At 34.9% G+C, this 21,237-nt stretch overlaps 1 protein-coding gene across 8 annotated transcripts in view; it reads right to left on the bottom strand.

Annotated features, from left to right (window-relative positions):
• The window catches only part of STXBP5L (syntaxin binding protein 5L), a 507,233-nt gene that overhangs the window by 163,476 nt on the left and 322,520 nt on the right, over positions 1–21,237 (bottom strand). For all 8 annotated transcript variants that reach the window (XM_003825169.4, XM_008950467.3, XM_003825168.4 and 5 more), the window contains 4 exons: positions 20,321–20,393; positions 14,926–15,073; positions 13,536–13,603; positions 3,336–3,376 (listed from right to left, as the gene is read on the bottom strand). In XM_003825169.4, the coding sequence (XP_003825217.1) occupies positions 3,336–3,376; positions 13,536–13,603; positions 14,926–15,073; positions 20,321–20,393 (330 nt within the window). The remainder of the gene's footprint in view (positions 1–3,335; positions 3,377–13,535; positions 13,604–14,925; positions 15,074–20,320; positions 20,394–21,237) is intronic.

Raw genomic sequence — 21,237 nt, 5'->3', positions numbered from 1 at the left:
ATAAAATAACCGGCCTGAACTCCTCAAAAATGTCAGTGTCATGAAATGAAGACTCAGGAACTTTTCCAGATTTTTTAAAACTCAGAAGATACAATGACTAAATGCAAAAATAATCCTGGATTTTTTTGTCGTAAAGAATATTAATTTGCGGCCGGGCGCAGTGGCTCACGCCTGCAATCCCAGCACTTTGGGAGGCCGAGGTGGGCGGATCACCAGGTCAGGAGATCGAGACTATCCTGGCTAACGTGGTGAAACCCCGTCTCTACTAAAAATACAAAAAAAAAAAAAAAAAAAAAATTAGCGGGGCGTGGTGGCGGGCGCCTGTGGTCCCAGCTACTCTACTGGGGCTGAGGCAGGAGAATGGCGTGAACCCAGGGGGCGGAGCTTGCAGTGAGCCGAGACTGCGCCACTGCACTCCAGCTTGGGCAGACAGAGCGAGACTCCGTCAAAAAAAAAAAAGTATATATATTTATGTGTATATATACATATATATACACATATATATGTATATATATAAATTTGCAAAAGCTGAATAAAATCCGGAGATTAGATAATAGTGTTGTGTCAGTGTTAATCTACTGGTTTTGATGACTGAAGTCTGGTTATGTAAGTGAATGTTTGTAGGCAATACACGCTGAAGTATTTAGGGGTATGTAATGTGTCTCCAACTTACTCTCAAATGCGTAAGAAAAAAAGCTATATGTATATATGTATGTGTGTGAGAGAAAAATGTGTGGAAGGAAGAGATAAAGAGTAAGAGAGAGAGCCAGGGAGAGGAAAGGAATATTTGGAGAATCTGGTTGAGAGGTATAAACCATTTCATAGTACTTTTTTTTTTTTTTTGGCAATTTTTTTGTAAGCTTGAAATTATGTCAAGCTAAAATAGATTTTTTAAAAAATAGACAAAGGATTGTATTGCGTGCTATAGCCTGGCTTCTGAGGTCAGATAGGGTATCATTCCTATGATTATTTATGTTACATGACAACAGTAAAATGATATTGCAGACATCATTAAGGTCCCTAATTAGTTGACTTTGAGTTAATCAACAAAGAGCTTTTTCTTAACAGCCAAAACCTAATCAGATGGTCCCCTTAAAAGAGGGACTGAGGCCCTCCCTGAAGGTAAAGAGACACTCTTGCTAGCTTTGAAGCAGCAAGCTACCATGAGCTCTGAATATGCAAGAAAATGAAGTCTGCCAACGATTACATAAGCTTGGAAGAGAACCTTCAGTCTCATGAAACCTCAGCCCCAGCCAACACCTTGATTACAGTCTTGTGACACCCTGAGCAAAGGACCCAGCGAAGGTATAATCAAATTCCTAACACACAGAAACAGTGAGATGATAAATGGGTATTGTTTTAAGTTGTTAAATTGTGGTAATTTATTACTCAGCAATAGAAAACTAAGATACATAATAATATAAACTCAGTTATTCAAATTCATTTTGCTTTCTGTATTAGACAGTGTTTCACAAAGTTAGCAAACTAAGTAATTTTTTTAAGACATCCATTAAGTTGGAGATATGACCTTGATTACAGTGAAAATATTAAACATGCTGCAATCATTTGCAATTTATATTCTAAATGTGATAAAATATTTATTTAAAAATTAACTTCTCAAAATATTATTATGCATACTTAAGGGTGTTATTCACTCTAATAATTAAAGTGTTAAAGTGTCCTCTAAATTTTATTTTATTTATTTATTTATTTATTTGTTATTTTTCTTTTTGGAGATGGAGTCTTGCTCTGTCACCCAGGCTGGAGCGCAGTGGTGTGATCTCGGCTCACTGCAACCTCTGCCTCCCAGATTCCAGCAATTCTCCTGCCTCAGCCTCCCGAGTAGCTGGGACCACAGGCGCATGCTGCCACACCCAGCTAATTTATATATATATATTTTTTAGTAGAGACAGGGTTTCACCGTGTTGCCCAGGCTGGTTTTGAACTCCTGAGCTCAGGCAATCTGCCTGCTTAGGCCTCCCAAAGTGCTAGGATTATAGATGTGAACAACTGCGCCTGGCCCTCCACATTTTAAAAGCCAAAAAGTGACTTTGAGGTGGTGGGAAAGGAGCAATGGCATCACTATGCGATGAATTTTGTTCCAGGAACAAACTCAGGTTTGCATGAGAAGATTCATCAACAGAAAGTCTGTTGTCCTTTGGAGTTTCTCTTTAGGCAGTTGCTTTTTATTATGTGAAGTCAGAAGGGGACTTCAGAATGTGTGGGTTTAGATCTTTTAATCCTTTTCTCTTGCTGATAGTTAGTTTGCTTGCTCAAGGGACTCTACCTTGTGGGCTAAGAGTATCATCAATATTCAACCTTCTTCCTCTGCTTGTGTGTTTATTGCAGTCTTCCTCAGAAGCTATTCATTTCTACAGCTTCAAACATCACTTTTATGCTGCTTCTTCATTGGTTTCCATTTCTGACTGTTCTCCTTACCTGCTGGATATTTTTACTTGAATTTTATGGTTTTACTAAAAAATTCAAAGCTCTCTTTATTCCTTATTTCCAAAAGAGTTACCTACATCTTCCTGGTTACTCAGCTTCAGAAACTTAGAGTCACTGTTAACTTGTTCTTCACTCCTATTCCTGTCAAAAGTTAACTAACTTCCAAAACTCACACTAAATGTTAACTCCATTAAAATACCTTTCCTGGATCTACCAGGTCTCAATAAGACTCTCCCATTTCTGATAGCAAACAGATCTGGGGTACTGCATTGAGAGTTCTTATATTGTTTTCCCTATAGTTATATATGTGCATTTCTTTATCTTTTCTAATGACTACAATTTTTCTGAAGGGTATATATGAGTATAATGAAGTCTTAAGTATCTTTGCATTCCTTCAACATTGAGCAGAGTACCTTATTTATTCTGTAAGTTACATAATTCTCAAGAATTTAAAAAGAGTTCTTATAGTTATCAAATCATTTGATCTTTGCAGGATGTGGTAGATGAGTGGGGAAAAAAAGTGAAGACTAGAGGGATATAAGCACTTGGCGAAGACCACAGAGGTAGAGGGTGAAGGAAATTCCTTGAACAGAGTTAATTTAACAGAGTTTGGTACTTTTTCTGATGTAACATGCCTCTTGTAGATAATAATGGGTTGCTGACAAAGAGTGACTTAGTCTTGTTTACCTTATATTATAGAAGAGAAGTAAAGCAGAGATAATACTTTCAACTGATCTAACAGTTTAGGTAATAGATTTTTGTAACACAGCCACATATGCATGCTAAAAATATATCTGAAATTTTAATTGCCCAAACTAAAAAGTGGTAGCTGGCTATAAGTAAATATTAACCAATTGGTTTCTGTTGTACAGAAACTTGAAACTTACTTGCAGAAGCATCCCAAAATTTTATTGATCCATCTGCATGACTAGATGAGAAATAAATTAGCATTAATTAAAGTATACTAAATAAAAATCATAATCACTCCAAATGTACAGAAACTTGAGTTACTGTTGATACAGTTTTGATTCAAAAATACCACTTTAATGAAAACTAATGTATGCTAAACCATTTCTAAGCTTAAAACAATGGCTCATTTCTTAAACAATATACTAAAATCTAAAGATTAGAAAAAGAACAATAATTTCTTAGACTTTACTGTAAAAAGGTTATATGTGTAATGGAGAACAATGAAAAATGGCCTGTGGAAAGTGAACAACATATTTTCATGTAAAAGGATAGATAATTTTGATATTAATATAAATATGAATTGAATATCATAGTAAAATTCAGTTAAGTTTCAAAATATAAAAGCAAATCACCAAATATATCTAGAGTTGCATCATTATTTGGTAATAATCAAATGTCAATTCTATAAAAACTCATCGAGAAAATAGAAGATAAAATACTTCCCAACACTTCTGATGAACTCAGCATTACCCTGACACCAAAACCACATAAAAACATTACAAGAAGAGAAAATTACAAACCGATATTCCTCATGAGAATAGGCATAAAAATTGTCAACAAAATATTGGCAATGCAAATGAAGTAATATATAGAAAGGATAGTACATAATGACTAAGTGGGTTTTCTTAGGAATGTAAGAGAAACACTTAAAAAATCAACTACCATATTAAAATTCACCATATTGACAGATTACAAAAGAAAATCCATATAGTCATCTCAATAAATGCAGAAAAAGCATTTGACATGATTTATCATCCATTCCTAAAAAAAACTTTCAATAAACTAGGAACACAGGAAATTTCTATAACCAGATAAAGGGTGTGTAGGAACAACCTACAAATATCTCCTAACATACATAATAATGAAAGATTGCATGTTTTCCCCTAAGATCAGGAGCAAAGCCAAAAAAATGTTCACTCTCACCATTCTTATTCAACATCTTATTGGAGGTGTTAAGCACTGAAATAGGGAAGAAAAAGAAATAAAAGGCATACAGACTAAAAGGGAAGAAATAAAATTGTTTGTATTTGCAGATTATATGGCTATGTAGAAAATCTCAGAGATTCTATAAAAAGGATACTGGAACTCATAAATGATTATCAAAATTATAACACACAATATCAATATACAAAAATCAATTGCATTTCCATTGAATAGCAATAGACATTTGGAAATAACAAAATAGTACCACTTACAACAGTGCCAAAACCAAGAAATAGATAAAATCTAACACAATTTGTGCCAGATCTGTATGCTGAAAATTGTAAGATGTTGACCAAAAAATAAGGCATTAATAAAAGGAGATATATATTATTGATAATTGTATGACTTATTAGATGTTTGTTCCCCTAAATGGCATATAAATTCAATGTAATCACAATTAAAATATGGTAAAACAATTTTTTGTAGAAATAAACAAACTGATGGTCATACTGCCCAAAGCAATGTGCAGATTCATCACTATTCCTATCAAACTACAAACATCATTCCTCACAGAAGTAGAAAAAAAAACTATTCAAAATTTCATATGAAACCAAAAAAGAACCTGTATAGCTAAACAAAAAGAACAAAGCAGGAGGCATCACACTACTCAACTTCAAACTATACTATAAGGCTACAGTAACCAAAACAGCATGGTACTGGTACAAAAACAGACACATAGACCAATGGAACAGAAGACAAAACTGAGAAAGCCTCACACCTACAACCATGTGACCTTTGACAAGGCTGACAAAAACAAACAATGGGGAAAGAACTCCTTATTCAATAAAGGGGTGCTGGGATAACTGGCTAGCCATATGCAAAAGAGTGAAAACTAGACCCTTACCTTTCACCATATACAAAAATTAACTCAAAATGGATTAAAGATTTAAATGTAATACCTCAAACTACTAAAATCCTAGAAGAAAACCTAAGAAATACTCTTCTTGATATCAGCCTTGGCAAAGAATTTATGGCCAAGCCCCCAAAAATGATTGTGACAAAACCAAAAATTGACATGTAAGAACTAATTAAACTCAAGAGCTTCTGCACAGCAAAAGAAACTATCAACAGACTAAACAGACAACCTACACGATAGGAGAAAATATTTACAAAGTATGCATCTGACAAAGTATGTCTAATACCCAGAATCCATGAGGAACTTGAACAAACCAAAAAGCGAAAACCAGATAATCCCATTAAAAAGTGGGCAAAAGACATGAACAGATGCTTCTCAAAAGAAGACATACAAGCAGCCAACAAACATGAAAAAATGCCATCATCACTAATCATCAGAGAAATGAAAATCAAAACATGGCCAGGCACGGTGGCTCATGCCTGTAATCCCAACACTTTGGGAGGCCGAGGCCAGCAGATTACCTGAGGTCAGGAGTTCTAGACCAGCCTGGCCAAAATGGCGAAACCCTGTCTCTACTAAAAGTACAAAAATTAGCCAGGCATGGTGGCACATGCCTATAATCCCAGCTACTGGGGAGGCTGAAGCAGGAGAATTGCTTGAGCTCAGGAGACAGAGATTGCAGTGAGCCGAGACTGTGCCACTGCACTCCAGCCAGGCCAACAGAGCAAGAGTCTGTCTCAAAAAAAAAAAAAAAGAAGAAAAAAAAAGAAAATCAAAACACAGTAGGATACCATCGTACAACAGTCAGAATGGCTATTATTAAAAAGTCAAATAGTAACAGATGCTTGCCAGATGGCAGAGAAAAGAGAATGCTTAAACATTGTTGGTAGGAATGTAAATTAGTTAAGCCACTACTGAAAGTAGAAAGCGGTTGGGAGATTTCTCAAAGAACTCAGAGCTACCATTTGACCTAGCAATCCCATTACTGGGTATATAACCAAAGCAATATAAATCATTATACCTAAAAGGCACATGCACTCATATGTTCATTGCCATGCTATTTACAATGGCACGTGGAATCAACCTAGGTACCCAACAACAGTGGATTGGATAAAGAAAATATAGTACATATATACCATGGAATATTACACAGCCATAAAAAAGAGTGAAATCATGTCCTTTACAGCAACATGGATGGAGCTGGAGGCTATAATCCTAAGTAAGCCAGCACAGGAACAGAAAACTAAATACCACATGTTCTCACATATAACTGGGAGCTAAACATTAAGTACACATGGACATAAACACAGAAACAATAGACGCTGCAGTCTACTAGAGTGGGGAGGGAAGGGAAGGAGAGGGATTTGGATTGAAAACTACCTATTGGGTATTATGCTCGCTACCTGTGTCTAATATACCCATGTAACAATCCTACACATGTACCCCTGAATCTAAAATAAAAGCTGAAATTATTTTTTCAAAAGAAAAGAAACTAGATTAGCCAAAGCAATTTTGAAAAATAAAAACAAAGTTGGAGAACTCAAACTACATAAGGTTTAAGTCTCACCCTAAAGCTCCAATAAAGTTTTTGTGCTAGTGGTGAAAAACAGACACATATATCAGTGAAACATATTAGAGAGTCCAGAAATAGAACCATATGTATATAGCCAACTGATTTTTTATTTTGAGAGGGGGTTAGTCACTGAGTGGCTTACTCTACTTTAACAGCTTTATTCAGATGTAACTTACATAACTATAAAATTCACCCACTGGGAGTGTACAGTTTGATAATTTTTAGTAAATTTACACAGTTGTCACATTGACACCATCATCCAGTTTTAGAACATTTCCATTACCCCAAAAAGTTACCTCATGGCAATATGCAACCCTCTTTCTCATCCCTAGTAGATCCCCAATAATCTACTTTCTGCTTATATAGATTCTTTTTTTCTTAGAATTTTTATATAAGTGGAACCCACATAATATCTACTGCATTTTGTGTCTGCATTATGCACTTAGCATAATGTTTTTGAGGATAATCTTTCTTACATGTATTAATAATTTGTTCCTTTTTGTTGCTAAATAGTATTCCATTGTATGGATATGCTCTACTTACCCCTTCACCAAATGATGAACATTTGGGTTGTTTTCAGTTTTTGGCTGTTACAAATAAAGATGCTATGAATGACTTTGTATGTTTACTCTAATTATAAACTTATAGATATTTTTAAATTTTATTGCTGAAAAATCTGCAGGATGTTGATCTGAGACTCTATATACCCTAACAAAATTTAATTCTATTTTATTTTTCATCATGTAATACTTGATATGAAAATAACAATGTATGTAACATAGATTTAATATACAGAATATAATCGTATTGAAACCACTCAACCAAAGAACTAACATTACTAATAACTTGCATCTACAGATGTGTGGTCTAACGGAGCACTCCCCAACCTTTTTGGCACCAGGGACTAGTTTCGTGGAAAACAACTTTTCCACAGATGCGGGTGGTGAGAGATGGATTCGGGATGAAACTGTTCCACCTCAGATCATCAGGCATTAGTTAGATTCTCATAAGAAGCGTGCAACCTAGATCTCTTGCATGTGCAGTTCACAATAGGGTTCGTACTCCTATGAGAATCCAATGCTGTCCCTGATCTAACAGGAGGCAGAGCTCAGGTGGTAATGCTCACTTGCCTGCCACTTACCTCCTGCTGTGTGGCCTGGTTCCTAACAGGCCATGGACTGGTACTGGTCTGCAGCCCAGGGGTTGTGGACCCCTGGCCTAACATATTACTTATCCTAGAACAAGGTCCATGTGTGCTTAAGGAGAATATTTTTCTCCTATTGCTAGGTGTAGTGTTTTGTATGTCTGTTAGGCCCAATTGTTCTATAGTGTTTTTCAAATACCCTGTTTCCTTCTTGATCTTTTGTCTAGTTGATCTGTTCATTAATGAAAATGTGATATTGAAATATATTACTATTATTGTGTTATTCTGTTTGTTTCTTCAATTTTGTCAATGTTTGCTTCATATATTTTGATGCTCTGTTGTTATGTTCATACATATTTGTACTTTTTATATCTTTCTGTTCGATTGACTCTTTTATTATTAGGTAATGTCTTTCTTTGTCCCTTGTGAGTTATTGACTTAAAGTCCAATATAAATGTATTCATCTCGTTTTCTTTTGGTTACAATTTGCATGGTACATCTTTTTCTATCCTTTCACTTTCAACCTATGTGTGTCCTTAAATCTAAAGTGAGTTTCTTGGAGGCAGCATATAGTTCTACTTTTTTCAATCAAGCCATTCTATGTCTTTTGATTAGGGAGTTTAATCAATTTACATTTAACATAATTATTGGTACAGAATAATTTACTAATGCCATTTTATTATTTTCTATATGTTATGTGGTTATTTTGACTTTCTTTTCTTCTCTTGCTGGCTTCCTTTGGGTTTTGTTTTTTTTTTTTAGTGACATACTTCTATTCCTTTTTCATTTTCTTTTGTGCACCTTCTATAGGCATTTTCTTTGTGTTTACCACCAGGATTACATAAAATATCTTCTAGTTATACCAATCTATTTTAAACTATAACAACTTTAACTACATACAAAAAATCTACTCCTTTACATTCACTATCTCTTCATGTTATTGATGTCACAAATTACATATTTTTATATTTTGCATCTATTATCATAGTATTATAGTAATTTTTATGTTGTTATTGTTTAAATTATATGCCAGAAATCAAAGTGATTTATCCACCATCTTTAAAATCTTACAATATTCTATATTTGTCTATAAATTCAACTTTACCAGAGAGCTTTTAAGTTTTTGTATGCTTCGGTGGTGTTGTCTAGTGTGTTTGTTTCAACTGAAGGAACTCTCAGCAATTCATGTAAGACATGTCTAGTTGTGATGAATTCCTTCAGTTTTTGTTTATATAGGGAGGTCTTATTGCTCCTTCATTTTTGAAGTTGGTTATGCCAAATATAGCATTCTAAGTTGGTGGGGTTTTTTTCTTTCAGCACTTTGAGTATATTATCCCACTCCCTTCTAGTCTGCCATGCTTCTGCTAAAAAACCTGCTGACAATCTCATGGGGATTTCCTTGCATGTGATAAGAACTTTTCTTCTTGATGCTTTCGAGATTTTCTTTTTGTCTTTGATTTTCGACAGTTTGATTGTCTCTTTATGAGCTTCTTTGGGTTCATATTATTGGACTTGTTTAAGCTTCTTGAATTTGAATTTCCATTTCTTTCCTCCAACTTGGGAAATTTTTGACCATTATTTCTTCAAGTAAGCTCTCTGCTCCATTCTCTCTACTCCATTCTCTCTCTCTCTGTCTCTCTCTCTCCCCGCCCCTTCTTAAATTCCCATAATGTATACATCAGTCCACTTGAATGTGTTTGTAAGGCTCTTAGGCCCTCTTCTTTTTGTTCCTCTGACTCAATAATTTCAAGTGACCTATTTTCAAGTTCACTGATTCTTTCTTCTGCTTGGCCAAGTCTGTTGTTGACACTCTGTAATGAATTTTTCAAATCAATTATCATATACTTCAGATCTAGAATTGTTTCTTTTTAATAATTTCAAACTCTGTTGATATTCTCATTTTGTTCATGCATCATTTCCCTAATTTTGTTTAGTTTTCTATTTGTATTCTCTAATATATTGAGTTTCTTTAAGATGATTATTTTGAACTCTTTGTCAGGTAATACACAGATTTCTGTTTCTTTAACCCTTTTCCCATTTAGAATAAAAAGTACAGTTCGCTTCCAGTGCTCCTTTAATTTTACATAAACACACTTTTTGAGGCTGAAGAAAATCTGACTGGTTTTCAATGTGAAAATAAAATATGAAAACTGTTCCTGGAGTTATTTCTGAACAGAACTAACATCAGAATAGTCTATTTCGGAAAAAATAAATTCACCAAATGAATCCTCAGCCAACAACTGTACAAGAATGATGTTAACTTCACACGTAGGAATGCTATGTTTCCTAGGATAAGACATTTTCAGTGATGGAGAATTACTATATTTTGTAAATGGAAATACCACTACTAAAACCAGAATGCTATAAATAGAATGATGTCTTTTATTTCCAAAGTCAATATACTAGAGTGATACAACAATAATAATAAAAGTGAGATATTTTGAGGCAAAGTTATCTTGGCATAAATGTTATAGCTGCAACTGCTGCCAGTGAGTATTCTTGGGGCAAGTAGGAAAAGGGTTAAAATCATTTACTGGACTTTTTTGTGTGTGTGTCTCTTTGATTGGGCCATGTTTCCCTGTCTCTTTGTATGCTTTATTTTTGTTGACTTTAATGTGAAAAATTAGTCATATCATTATGGACTGACTTTGTACAGGGAACATTTTTCATAAATCAGCCCAGGTAGAGATTCTAAGAGACTCTCAAACCTTTTATGGGAATTTGTCTTCTCTGGGCTTGTGCATGTAATTCCTAACTAGTGAAGTTTTCCAGTTTCTTTCAGGAACTTGTAGTATCTTGCTGCTCTAGTATCTGTCTGAAATACTGCAGGTTCTCTGATGCTACAAGCCACTGAAATATATTTTGCTCTCAGTGGCACCCAGGAATCCAAAGTATGCCAGATCTCTATCAGATGACACAGAAACTAGTCCCTTGAGCAGCCGCTATAACATATATCCAGAACATTGTGTATATCTTCCGCTCTTTTCTTTCCCTCAAAAAGGTGAAGCCATGAGTTGCACTTTTCCTCCTAATTGTGAGCTCTGCCAGCTTGGAAAAAGGACTGATGTGGCTGAAACGCCCTGCTTTTCTTACCCATTTCAATGTGACCATTCTTGGCTTTGAGCTTGTCTGGGGTACTGTGACTTCCTAAATGGTTTCTGAAGTTGTCCTAATGGCTTTTTGGACCACATGTTGTTGTAAAGTAAGTGTGCCTGTGGAGAACAAAGTCTAGGGCTTCCTATTCTGTCACCTTGTTGACATCACTCTCAATTAATTCTTTTATTAGTTTTTTTTTCTGTCTTTTTACTCTCAAATTGTCTATGCTGTTATATTTGAAGTGAGTGTATTGCAGATAACATATAGTTGGTCATGTTTTTAACCCACTCTGTCAATCTCTATATTTGAATGGAAGTATTTAGACCATTTCTATTTAATATAATTATTGATATGTTAGGGCTTCAGTATACCATATAATTTTTTCTGTTTCCTTTTTTCTGCCTTCCTGTTACCTGAATTATTATAGTGCTTCCATTTTGATGTGTCAGTAGTGTTTTTAAGTGTACCTCTGCATAATTTTTACAGTTTTTTTAGGTATTACATTGTACCACAACTTATCACATTCTATGAGTGTCATCTTATTACCAGTTCAAGATATATAAAAGCCTTAACTCTCTTTACATCCTTTTACCCTCTCTTATTTATAATTGTGTTAAATATCTCCTCTATACACATTTAGAACCACACCAGACAATGTGATTATAGTAACATCAGACTCTGTTACTATAATCTTTGCTTCAACCATAAAATATACCTTTAAAAATCCAAGAGATGGAAAGCCTATTGTATTTATCCATACTTTTATTATTGCATTATTTCTTCCTTCTTGGTGAACCAAGGTTCATTTCCTTTCTGTGTAGGGAACTTCCTTTAGCTACTTTTTTAATGGTAGATTTGGTGTTGAAAAATTCTTTTAGTTTATTGCATCTGGAAATGATGGATTTTGATCTTGATTTTGCCTTAATTCTTGAAGGATATTTTCATTGGTTACAGGATTCAAGATTGATAGTTCTTTTCTTTCAGTACTTGAAAACTACTCATTTTTCCTTTTGGCAGGCAGGGTTTCTGATGAAAAATCTGCTGTCATTCAAATTGGTTTGGCCCCATAGGTCAGATGTCATTTCTCTACTGTGGCTTTCCAGATTTTTTTCTTTCAGTGTTTACTGTTCAGAAGTTTGACGATAATTTATCTTGGTATAGATTTATTGGGGTTTGCTCAGCTTCTGGAATCTGAAGGTTCATGTTGTTTTGCTAAATTTGATAAGTTTTCAGCCATTATTTCCTTAATACTTTGCAGTCCCACCCTCTTTCTTCTCTTCCTTCCTCATTTATTTCTGTTGACACAGGGAAGGGGATAGGGAGTGGTAGCTACTCATTACTGCTAGGCAGTGGTGAGAATTCTAGCTCCCCACTGACACCACAGGGGAGGGGTTTCACCCACCATGATTCAAAGCCCCAGCTCCCTACTCTGCTTTATCTGACACTCTGGGGAAGTTGGGGGTACCTCATTATACCCTGATAAGGGTGAAACTCTAAGCTCTCCACTTGGCCTTTACTGGAGTGAGTTGGGGTGGGGCCACAGTTGTGTGTGTGGGAGGAAGGTGTGTGCATGTGTGTGTGTGTGCGTGTGTGTGTGTATGTGTGTGGTGTTGTTAAACCTAAGTAGAGAGATTATTTTCCAAATGTTTTCTGTCTTGATACACTGCCGCTTTCTTCATTCTATGATTAAAGAGAGCTAGATTTTGTTGGGATTTTTAATTTGTGTTTATTCCCAGTTCTAGGTTACTAGCTTCTTTAGCTCTAATTCTGGGATATATGAGGCGGAAAGAAAACTTAGGGAACTGACTTCCATGTCATTCTCTAAGACTTAGGGGTCCTACTTGGTCTGATGCTTCTTCACATTTCCCAGTCATCTTATGTTTGTCTTATATGTAATATCCAGAGTTTTTAGTTGTTTAGTGGGAAGAATAGGAAAAAATATATTTACTCTATCTTCCCATTAGCAGATCCCTTAATTACTTTTTAAATCTCATATTTATCATTAGCTATGTCTCTATTTTTGTTCCTAATATTAAAACATCAAGTGGGTTGTCATACAAAGGAGTGTTATTTCTGGTGCTGTAAGTTTTGAGAAATATTTAAAATAACCATCTCGTACAGATACAGAGCAGTGATTCCTGAATTTGGCAGAAATAGATAAGTGTTTGTAAGGGCCTTTGTAAAGCTAATATTCTGTGATTTCCATGAAGACTAATATCTCATGACTTCCCAACTTTGACCTTCTCCTGGTGATATAATCTATGCTTTTTTTTCTGTTATTATGTTTCCAATGGTTTGATTATATCCTCTGTCAAGATGAGAATCTTTGGGTAGAAGCTATTTCTTATATTTTTACTTTTACTTAAACTATTATTCTGCATAGAACACAATTATGGAAAAGTATCAAGACTCAGTAAACATCTTTTTGTTGATGAACTAATAACTCACAAAACACATCTACTTACCCAGTAATAATAATTTCTGGATATGTTTGTGCTCCAAGGTTCCAAGCTCCTCCACTGATTGGCCACTCCTAAACAGATTATCCAGAAAGAATATATATACATGTTTAAATGGCTTAGAAATTTAAAATGAAAATAGCTTAAAATAATGATAAAAAGCTCACTTAAAGAAAAATAAGTGTAAAATAATCAAGAATGAAGTGCGTAGCTGTCTTTTAATTCTTTCATTGAACAAACACCTCTAAATGCACAATTCCATCTCCCTTAAAAATATAGATTTTAATCAATCTTACCATTTATATAAACAAATCAAAGAAGTATTTTTAATTGTACAAATACAGTGTTGCTACATGCGTCATATAGTCTGTGTACCACCAAACTACTGTGGTGCCATTTAACATAGAAGCTATGTAAATAGTGTCTCTTGAAGTTGTCCATCCCAACAGCCCTGGGAGAATAATAGAAATCATAATAGATAATCTGTTACAATTGTAAATAGTTGAATCTTGTAGTAAACTATAATAAAAAATTCTAGAATGTTATTTAACAAATAACTTTTAATAATTATGTTTCCTAAACCATTAATTAATTAATTATAAACTAGGAAGACCTGAGTCTTTTTATTTTCTTTTTTTTTTATTTTATTTATTATTATTATACTTTAAGTTTTAGGGTACATGTGCACAATGTGCAGGTTAGTTACATATGTATACATGTGCCATGCTGGTGTGCTGCACCCACTAACTCGTCATCTAGCATTAGGTATATCTCCCAATGCTATCCCTCCCCCCTGCCCCCACCCCACAACAGTCCCCAGAGTGTGATGTTCCCCTTCCTGTGTCCATGTGTTCTCATTGTTCAATTCCCACCTATGAGTGAGAATATGCGGTGTTTGGTTTTTTGTTCTTGTGATAGTTTACTGAGAATGATGCTTTCCAATTTCATCCATGTCCCTACAAAGGACATGAACTCATCTTTTTTATGGCTGCATAGTATTCCATGGTGTATATGTGCCACATTTTCTTAGTCCAATCTATCATTGTTGGACATTTAAACATATTTTTTCATCTAAAATAAAGGTTACATCTTATGACTCAAATATATATTAGTATAAGTACATACTTAGTATATAAATGTACATACTAGATAAGTATATCTTAGTATATAATTATATACCTTCTGTATAAGAAATTATATTTCTATAGGCTTAAAGCTATGTAGCATTTAGAAAATTTGAATTTAAGAAGTTATGTATTTAATAGATGTTGGCTTATAACTTAAAAAGAATTTAGTTAAGTCCTCCTATATGGAATGTAAGAAAATAAAGTAATGGAAAAAAGTATGATCATGTGATATGAATACAAGAAAAGTTATTTATAATTTCTACTTTTACCTTATTACTGTATCCTTGTTTTTTATGCTTGACTCCTATAGAATACAGTACTAGAATCAAATCCGGAGGACAATCTGCAAAGTATGCTGTGCATGTAACTGGTGATTCATGAATGTCCATGGGATATGGATTTTCAAAGATTGGAAAACTAATAGATAAAGACAATATATCAGTGTTATTTTACAAAGAAAAAAACAGAAAATAATTTTGATAAAGTAAGCCCTAAAATGTCTCTAAACATCACTATAAATTTTGCTTGTTTTTTAAGTACCATAAAACAAGAATTGTATGAACAAAAATGCTCTTTTTGTAATAGTAATTTATAAAATGTAATATTAATACTAGTAAAATTTTACTCAAGCTCAAAATTTACTTCTCATAATTCTAACATTCCACAGTGGCATTGTTTTGCTAATATAGATACAATGAATTCTATTAATCTGAAACTATTATATAACAAGTTTACTTAGTTAATTCATTAAAAATAAACCAAGCACTTTACCTATATACAATGGTAAATATTTATTTAGTATCCTTATAAATATTAAAATATAAGTAAATTTTGACTTTCTTTCAATGGGAGTGCTATGGTTTGGATGTTTGTCCCCTCCAAACCTCATCTTGAAATTTAGTCCCCGGTGTTGGAGGTGGAGCCTAATGAGAGGTGTTTGGCTTATGGGGCAGATCCTTCATGAATTGATTAATGTCCTGTCTTGGAGGTGAATGAGTTCTCCCTTTTTGTTCCTGTGAGAGCTGGTTGTTAAAAAGAGCCTGGAGCCTCCTCCTTCTCGCTTGTTTCTTCTTTCATCATGTAATCTCTGCACACACCAGCTCAGCCCCGCTTCACCTTTCACCATGAGTGAAAACAGCTGAGGTTCTCACCACATACAGATGCCCAATCTTGTAAACAAAATAAACATTTTTTTTAAAAATAAATTACTAGCTTCAGGTATTCCTTTTAGTAACACAAAACAGACTAAGACAGAAAATTAGTACTAAGGAGCAGGGTGTTGCTATAAAGATACCTGAAATTGTGGAAGCACTTTAGAAATGAGTGATGGGTAGAGGTTGGAAGCGTTTGGAGAGCTCAGAAGATAAAAAGATGAGGGAAAGTTTGGAACTTCTTAGAGATTGGTTAAGTAGTTGTGACCAAAATACTGACAGAAATATGGGCAGAAAAGGCTATGCTAATGAGGTCTCAGACAGAAATTAGGAACTTACTGGAACTGGAGCGAATATCCCCATTGTTGCACTGTAGCAAAGAACCTGGCTGCACTGTTGCACTGTAGCAGAGAATTTGGCTGCATTATGGAAGGCTAACCTTAAGAGCGATGACCTAGAGTATCTGGAGGAAAAAAATTCTAAGCAGCAAAGTGCTCAAGAAGTGGCATTGTTACTTTTAACAGCTTACACTAAATTATGTCCACAATGGAATCACCTAAAGGAAGAATCTATAATTAAAAGGGACACGAGCATTAACATTTGAAAAATTTGCAGCCTGGCCATGTGATAGTAAAGAAAAGAGTGTTTTCAGGAGAGGAATCTAAGCAACTACTTCCTAAAGAGATTAGCATGACCAGTAAGAGAGCAAGGTATTAATAGTCAAGACAATGGACAAAAGGCATTTCAGAAATCTTTGAGGCCACCCATCCCATCACAGTCACAGGAGCCTAGGAGAACAGAATGGTTTTGGGGGACAGGCCTAGGGCACCACTGCCCTGTGCCCCTTTGGGTCACTGTTCCTCACATCCCTACAACTCCAGCTCCCACTATGGCTCAAATGGACCCAGCTACTGCTGGGGTTGCTGCTCCAGAGGGCACAAGCCATAGCTTTGGTGGCACCCACATGGTGTTAAGTCTGCAGGCACCCAGAACACAAGAGCCATGGAGGCTTGGCAGCCGCCCCCTAGATATCAGAGGATATATCAAAAAGCCTGGGTGCCCATGCTGAAACCTGCCACATAGGCAGAGCCACCAGCAGTGTGCAACCTCAGTCTGGAAAAGCCTCAGGCATTCAACTCCAACATATGAAAGCCACATGGGCTGTGCACAGCAAAAACATGGGGACAGGACTGCCAAGGTCTTGGGAGCCCACCCCTTGCACCAATGTTTCCAGGATGCAGGACATGGAGTCAAAGAAAATTATTTTGGAGCTTTAAGATTTAATGTCTACTCTGCTGTGTTTTAAAGCTACATGAGACTTGTTACGCCTTCCTACTGGAATGGAAATGTTTACCCAATACCTATACAACCATTTTTACCTTGGAAGTAAAGAACTTGTTTCATATTTTATAAGCTTACAGCTGAAAGTAACTTACTTTGTGTCTCAGATGAGACTTCGGACTTTGAACTTTTGAATGGATGTTAAAATGAATTAAGACTTTTGAGACTATTGGAAAGGAATGATTGTATCTTTTATGTGAGGACATGAGTTTGGGGGATTCAGGTGAAGAATGCTATGATCGGGATGTCTTTCCCCTTCACAGGGGCAGATTCCTCATGAATAGATTAATGTCTTCCCTTAAGGACGAGTTCCCACTCTTCGTTCCCATGAGAGCTGGTTGTTTAAAAAAGCCTGAAACCTGTCCCCTCTCTCTCTTGCCTTCTTTCTCACCATGTGATTTCTGCACACTCTGACTTCCCTTCACGTTCTGAGATGAGTAGAAACAGCCTGAGACCCTCAACAGAGGCAGACACTCAACCTTGGACTTTCCAGACATCAGAATTGTGAGCCAAACAAATAATTTTTCTTTATAAATTATCTAGCCTTGAGTATTCCTTTATAACAATATAAAAGGGACTAAGACAAAGAGGTAATATATAGGAAACTTTTAAATTTTTTTGCAGGAATAATGAAAAGATGTGTGTCATATGTAGGTTTGTGTGTATGTGACTGTGTATATCTAAAAGATCATTTCCTATGTAAACTAGAGAACATAGTTGGAATAAAGACTTATGGATGTAATAACTTTCATATCCTCAAGCCTACTATAACCTTAAAAAGGAAATGAGTTCAGACTCAAATTTAAAATTCCTGTAGCTATTTAGAACATCATATGTACAAGGCACTGTACTAGGAGGAAATTAGTATTATTCTATGCTATATCCGTTCCAGGTCTGTGTCATCCTATAACTTCTGACACACTGTGTTTTTTTAGGGTAGGAGGTGCTTGTTACAAAACAGTTTTTTGCCATATTATTAGGAACTTAATTAAAAATTAGGAGTTTAGTCCAATCTCCAGAGAATATAGTGTGTGTGTGTGTGTGTGTTCTGGCAGGAGTTCTCTTTCCACCAATCTGAAATGTTGCAGATAGTATCCCAAATAAGAATAGTTATATATGCAAAATCAGGTAAAGGAAAAACTCATGTCTAGTTAAGTGACAAGTAGGTTAAACTAGAGGTACCAGAGGTTAAACTAGATATATCAGAGATTCTCTGTTTCAGAGTAGAAATTATTAATATTTCTAAGATTACAGAGTTAGAAGATAAATGGACCCCTTGAAGACCAGGCCTACAATTTAGAATTTGATAATAGCAAGAGGTAATGATAATAGGCTCCTGACAAAGTGAAATATTGAGAAAATTTTTGAGAAAAATTATTTTAGTACATTGGCAAAGAGTAGGCAAAAAGATATTTAAAAGAGAAATAATAACTAAAAATTTACTAGAGGAATTTAGACATAAAGAAATCAAGAATAGAAATAATTTGTAAACCCTAATGCTTGCCTTTGGGTTGGGGATTAAATGGAAAGAAAAAGATAAAAAGAAAAAAATTGAAAGAGATTCCAAAGTTACAACTTGTTTAACATTCAATATAGCTGAGAGGTAACCATTTGGAGGGAAAGAGAACATACTCAGTTTTTGACATGTTAAATTTCATGTAATAACCAATGAAATGGGAATGCCACATAGATTTTAATACATGCTAAAGAAGGTAAATGTTAGATGAAAACTTGCAAGCAAAATGTTAATTCACATACTTATATAGGGTAATGAAAAGCACAAGAATGTATGTGTACATAAAATGGTAACTTTTATGTTATACATAGTCTATCACAATAAAACAAAATTTAAATTAAAAAATATATATATACTGAAGAAAGTGGGCATGAAAGGTAAAGTATAATGGGCCTGCAAAGATGTTAGATACTTAGACAAAGTACGAGTAACCAACAAATATGACGTAGAAAGAAGAGTTGAGTACCAATGAGATTAGAAGAGTATGTTTTAATAAGACTCATATTAGAACTTCTTAGAGGAATAAGCATAAATCCTTACATCTACCCAAAAAGTGTTAATGTTGATAAATAGGGCAGCTAAGCAGAATTCCCAGTTATGATGATTTAATGGCCCAAATCCTACATCCCTTTCCAAATTCCGAGAACAATATCTGCAAATTAGTATGAGGAAGAACCCTGGATCTTACATTTACAAACAACTTGAAGAGTAGAATTTGGACTGATTTATTCAACAAAAATTTATTGAGAGCTGACTCCATGTGGAGACAGAGCCCCTCCTTCATGGAGCCTACAGCCTAGTGGGGAGACAATCTTTAAGCAACAGCAAATAGAAAATTGTATCTGTGTCAAAAGCTATGAAGAGAGAAATGTGGGGGGTATGAGAGCCCATACTAGAATATGTGGCCAAATTATATAGATAATGAATTTTTTTTAAATAAGGAAGTGATATCTGACTTGAGAATCTTACAGATATTAATAAGAAGAAAAAATGAAGAGAAAGTCATTCCAGGCCAAGGAGAGACAACTTACAAAATTGTGTTACAAATATATGAGGCTAAAAGATCAGTGGGTGAAGAACATACAATGATGGAAATTAGTTTCATGCTATTACCATTATAATAAAAATGTATAGTTAGATTTTTACTGACAATGTAAAGGAGTGGAGAGCACCACTATTATAGCATTATTCTACAGTTGTTTCAATTGCCTGTGACATAATGAAAAAGGAAAAAAAGTAAAAGAAGGCCCCTGTCTTCTCTGCCCCTGAGATTCTGGTCTTCTGTGTTGTCTGCAGCAGTAGTGCAATAATACTTCTATCATGTGTCATTTTCCATTACTCAGCTATCACATTGTACAAGTTTTCATAATGATTGATTTTATTTAAGGAAACAACAAAAATGTGATCAATTTTATGTGTCCTGAGTCTCCAATGCTTCTGTCCAAACATCAGGTGCTGCCTTTAAGTTGTCTCACAATTTTCTCAGTGTTTCCCAAATTCCTCTTGTTTAATTTTCACCATTGAACCAAAGTGCATTTCTGTAATTCTAGCAAACCAATATTCACACAAAGAATATTTCCTATTGAAAGAATACAAATGCCAATAATCTAAAATAAATAGAGTTTAAAAGTGTTAATCTGTACATGGATAACTTACTTGCTTTGTGTCAGATCAACTACAATGAGATCTTTCTCCAGAAGTACCACGACAGCATAGGGTTCTTGAAATTCTACAAGTAAAAATAAAAAATGAAAAGTTTTCATATTGTATACACTACAAAATCAGCAAAATTGCATTTCCTTTATCCCTATACAAATATTATTTAAATGATGTGAGAAGACCAAACTATAAGCCAAAGTAAGAAGTAACAAAGAGCACTTAAAAAAAGTTGTGCTTCTCAAATTTAATATTAAGATCACTAGAAAGAACAAGAAAAAAATTTTAAGAGTAGCACAGTATAAATATATCTCAATAATCATGCAGTGATGACAATATTGGATTATGTGAAGACAGTGAATCTGTCACCTGATCTCACAAACATTTATCTTATTCTTCCATAACCTTTGTATTTTAGATGTGATTTTATGCCCACAAGGAGATGTACTGAGGGAATAGTATCTCTGCTTCTCTGGGATATGACATACATTCACATCCGTATAAGAGCAACACTGCTTATAATAAAAAGTTTACTTTCAATTCAATGTAATTTGAAATATATTTATAGGTTGTATAACCATATCATATCAATCTGGTTCAACTTTTACATAACAAAGCTCTTCAGTTGCCATGGACTCCCAGATTGAAGGCCACGTAACCTGAACATGCCAAGATAAACCAAGCATGCAACCACAGGTAGAACCTAAGTGCCCAGAACAAGGAACAGGGATTAAAATTAAGAAGCATACATTGCATGGTAGGCTGCAGGATCCGATCAGATAGAGCCCTGGTATCACACCAGGGAAGGATCCAGTCAGAACATACCTCCTGGCATCATCCTATGGCAAGATCCAATCAGATCATGACTTATTACGCTCTGACTATAAAACCTTCCTGAATCCCCAGCTTGGGGAGAC

Source organism: Pan paniscus, chromosome 2 (genome assembly GCF_029289425.2).
Source record: "Pan paniscus chromosome 2, NHGRI_mPanPan1-v2.0_pri, whole genome shotgun sequence".
Classification (NCBI taxonomy): domain Eukaryota; kingdom Metazoa; phylum Chordata; class Mammalia; order Primates; family Hominidae; genus Pan; species Pan paniscus.
The sequence above is the reverse complement of the archived record's forward strand: the minus strand, read 5'-3'. Positions and strand labels throughout refer to the sequence as shown.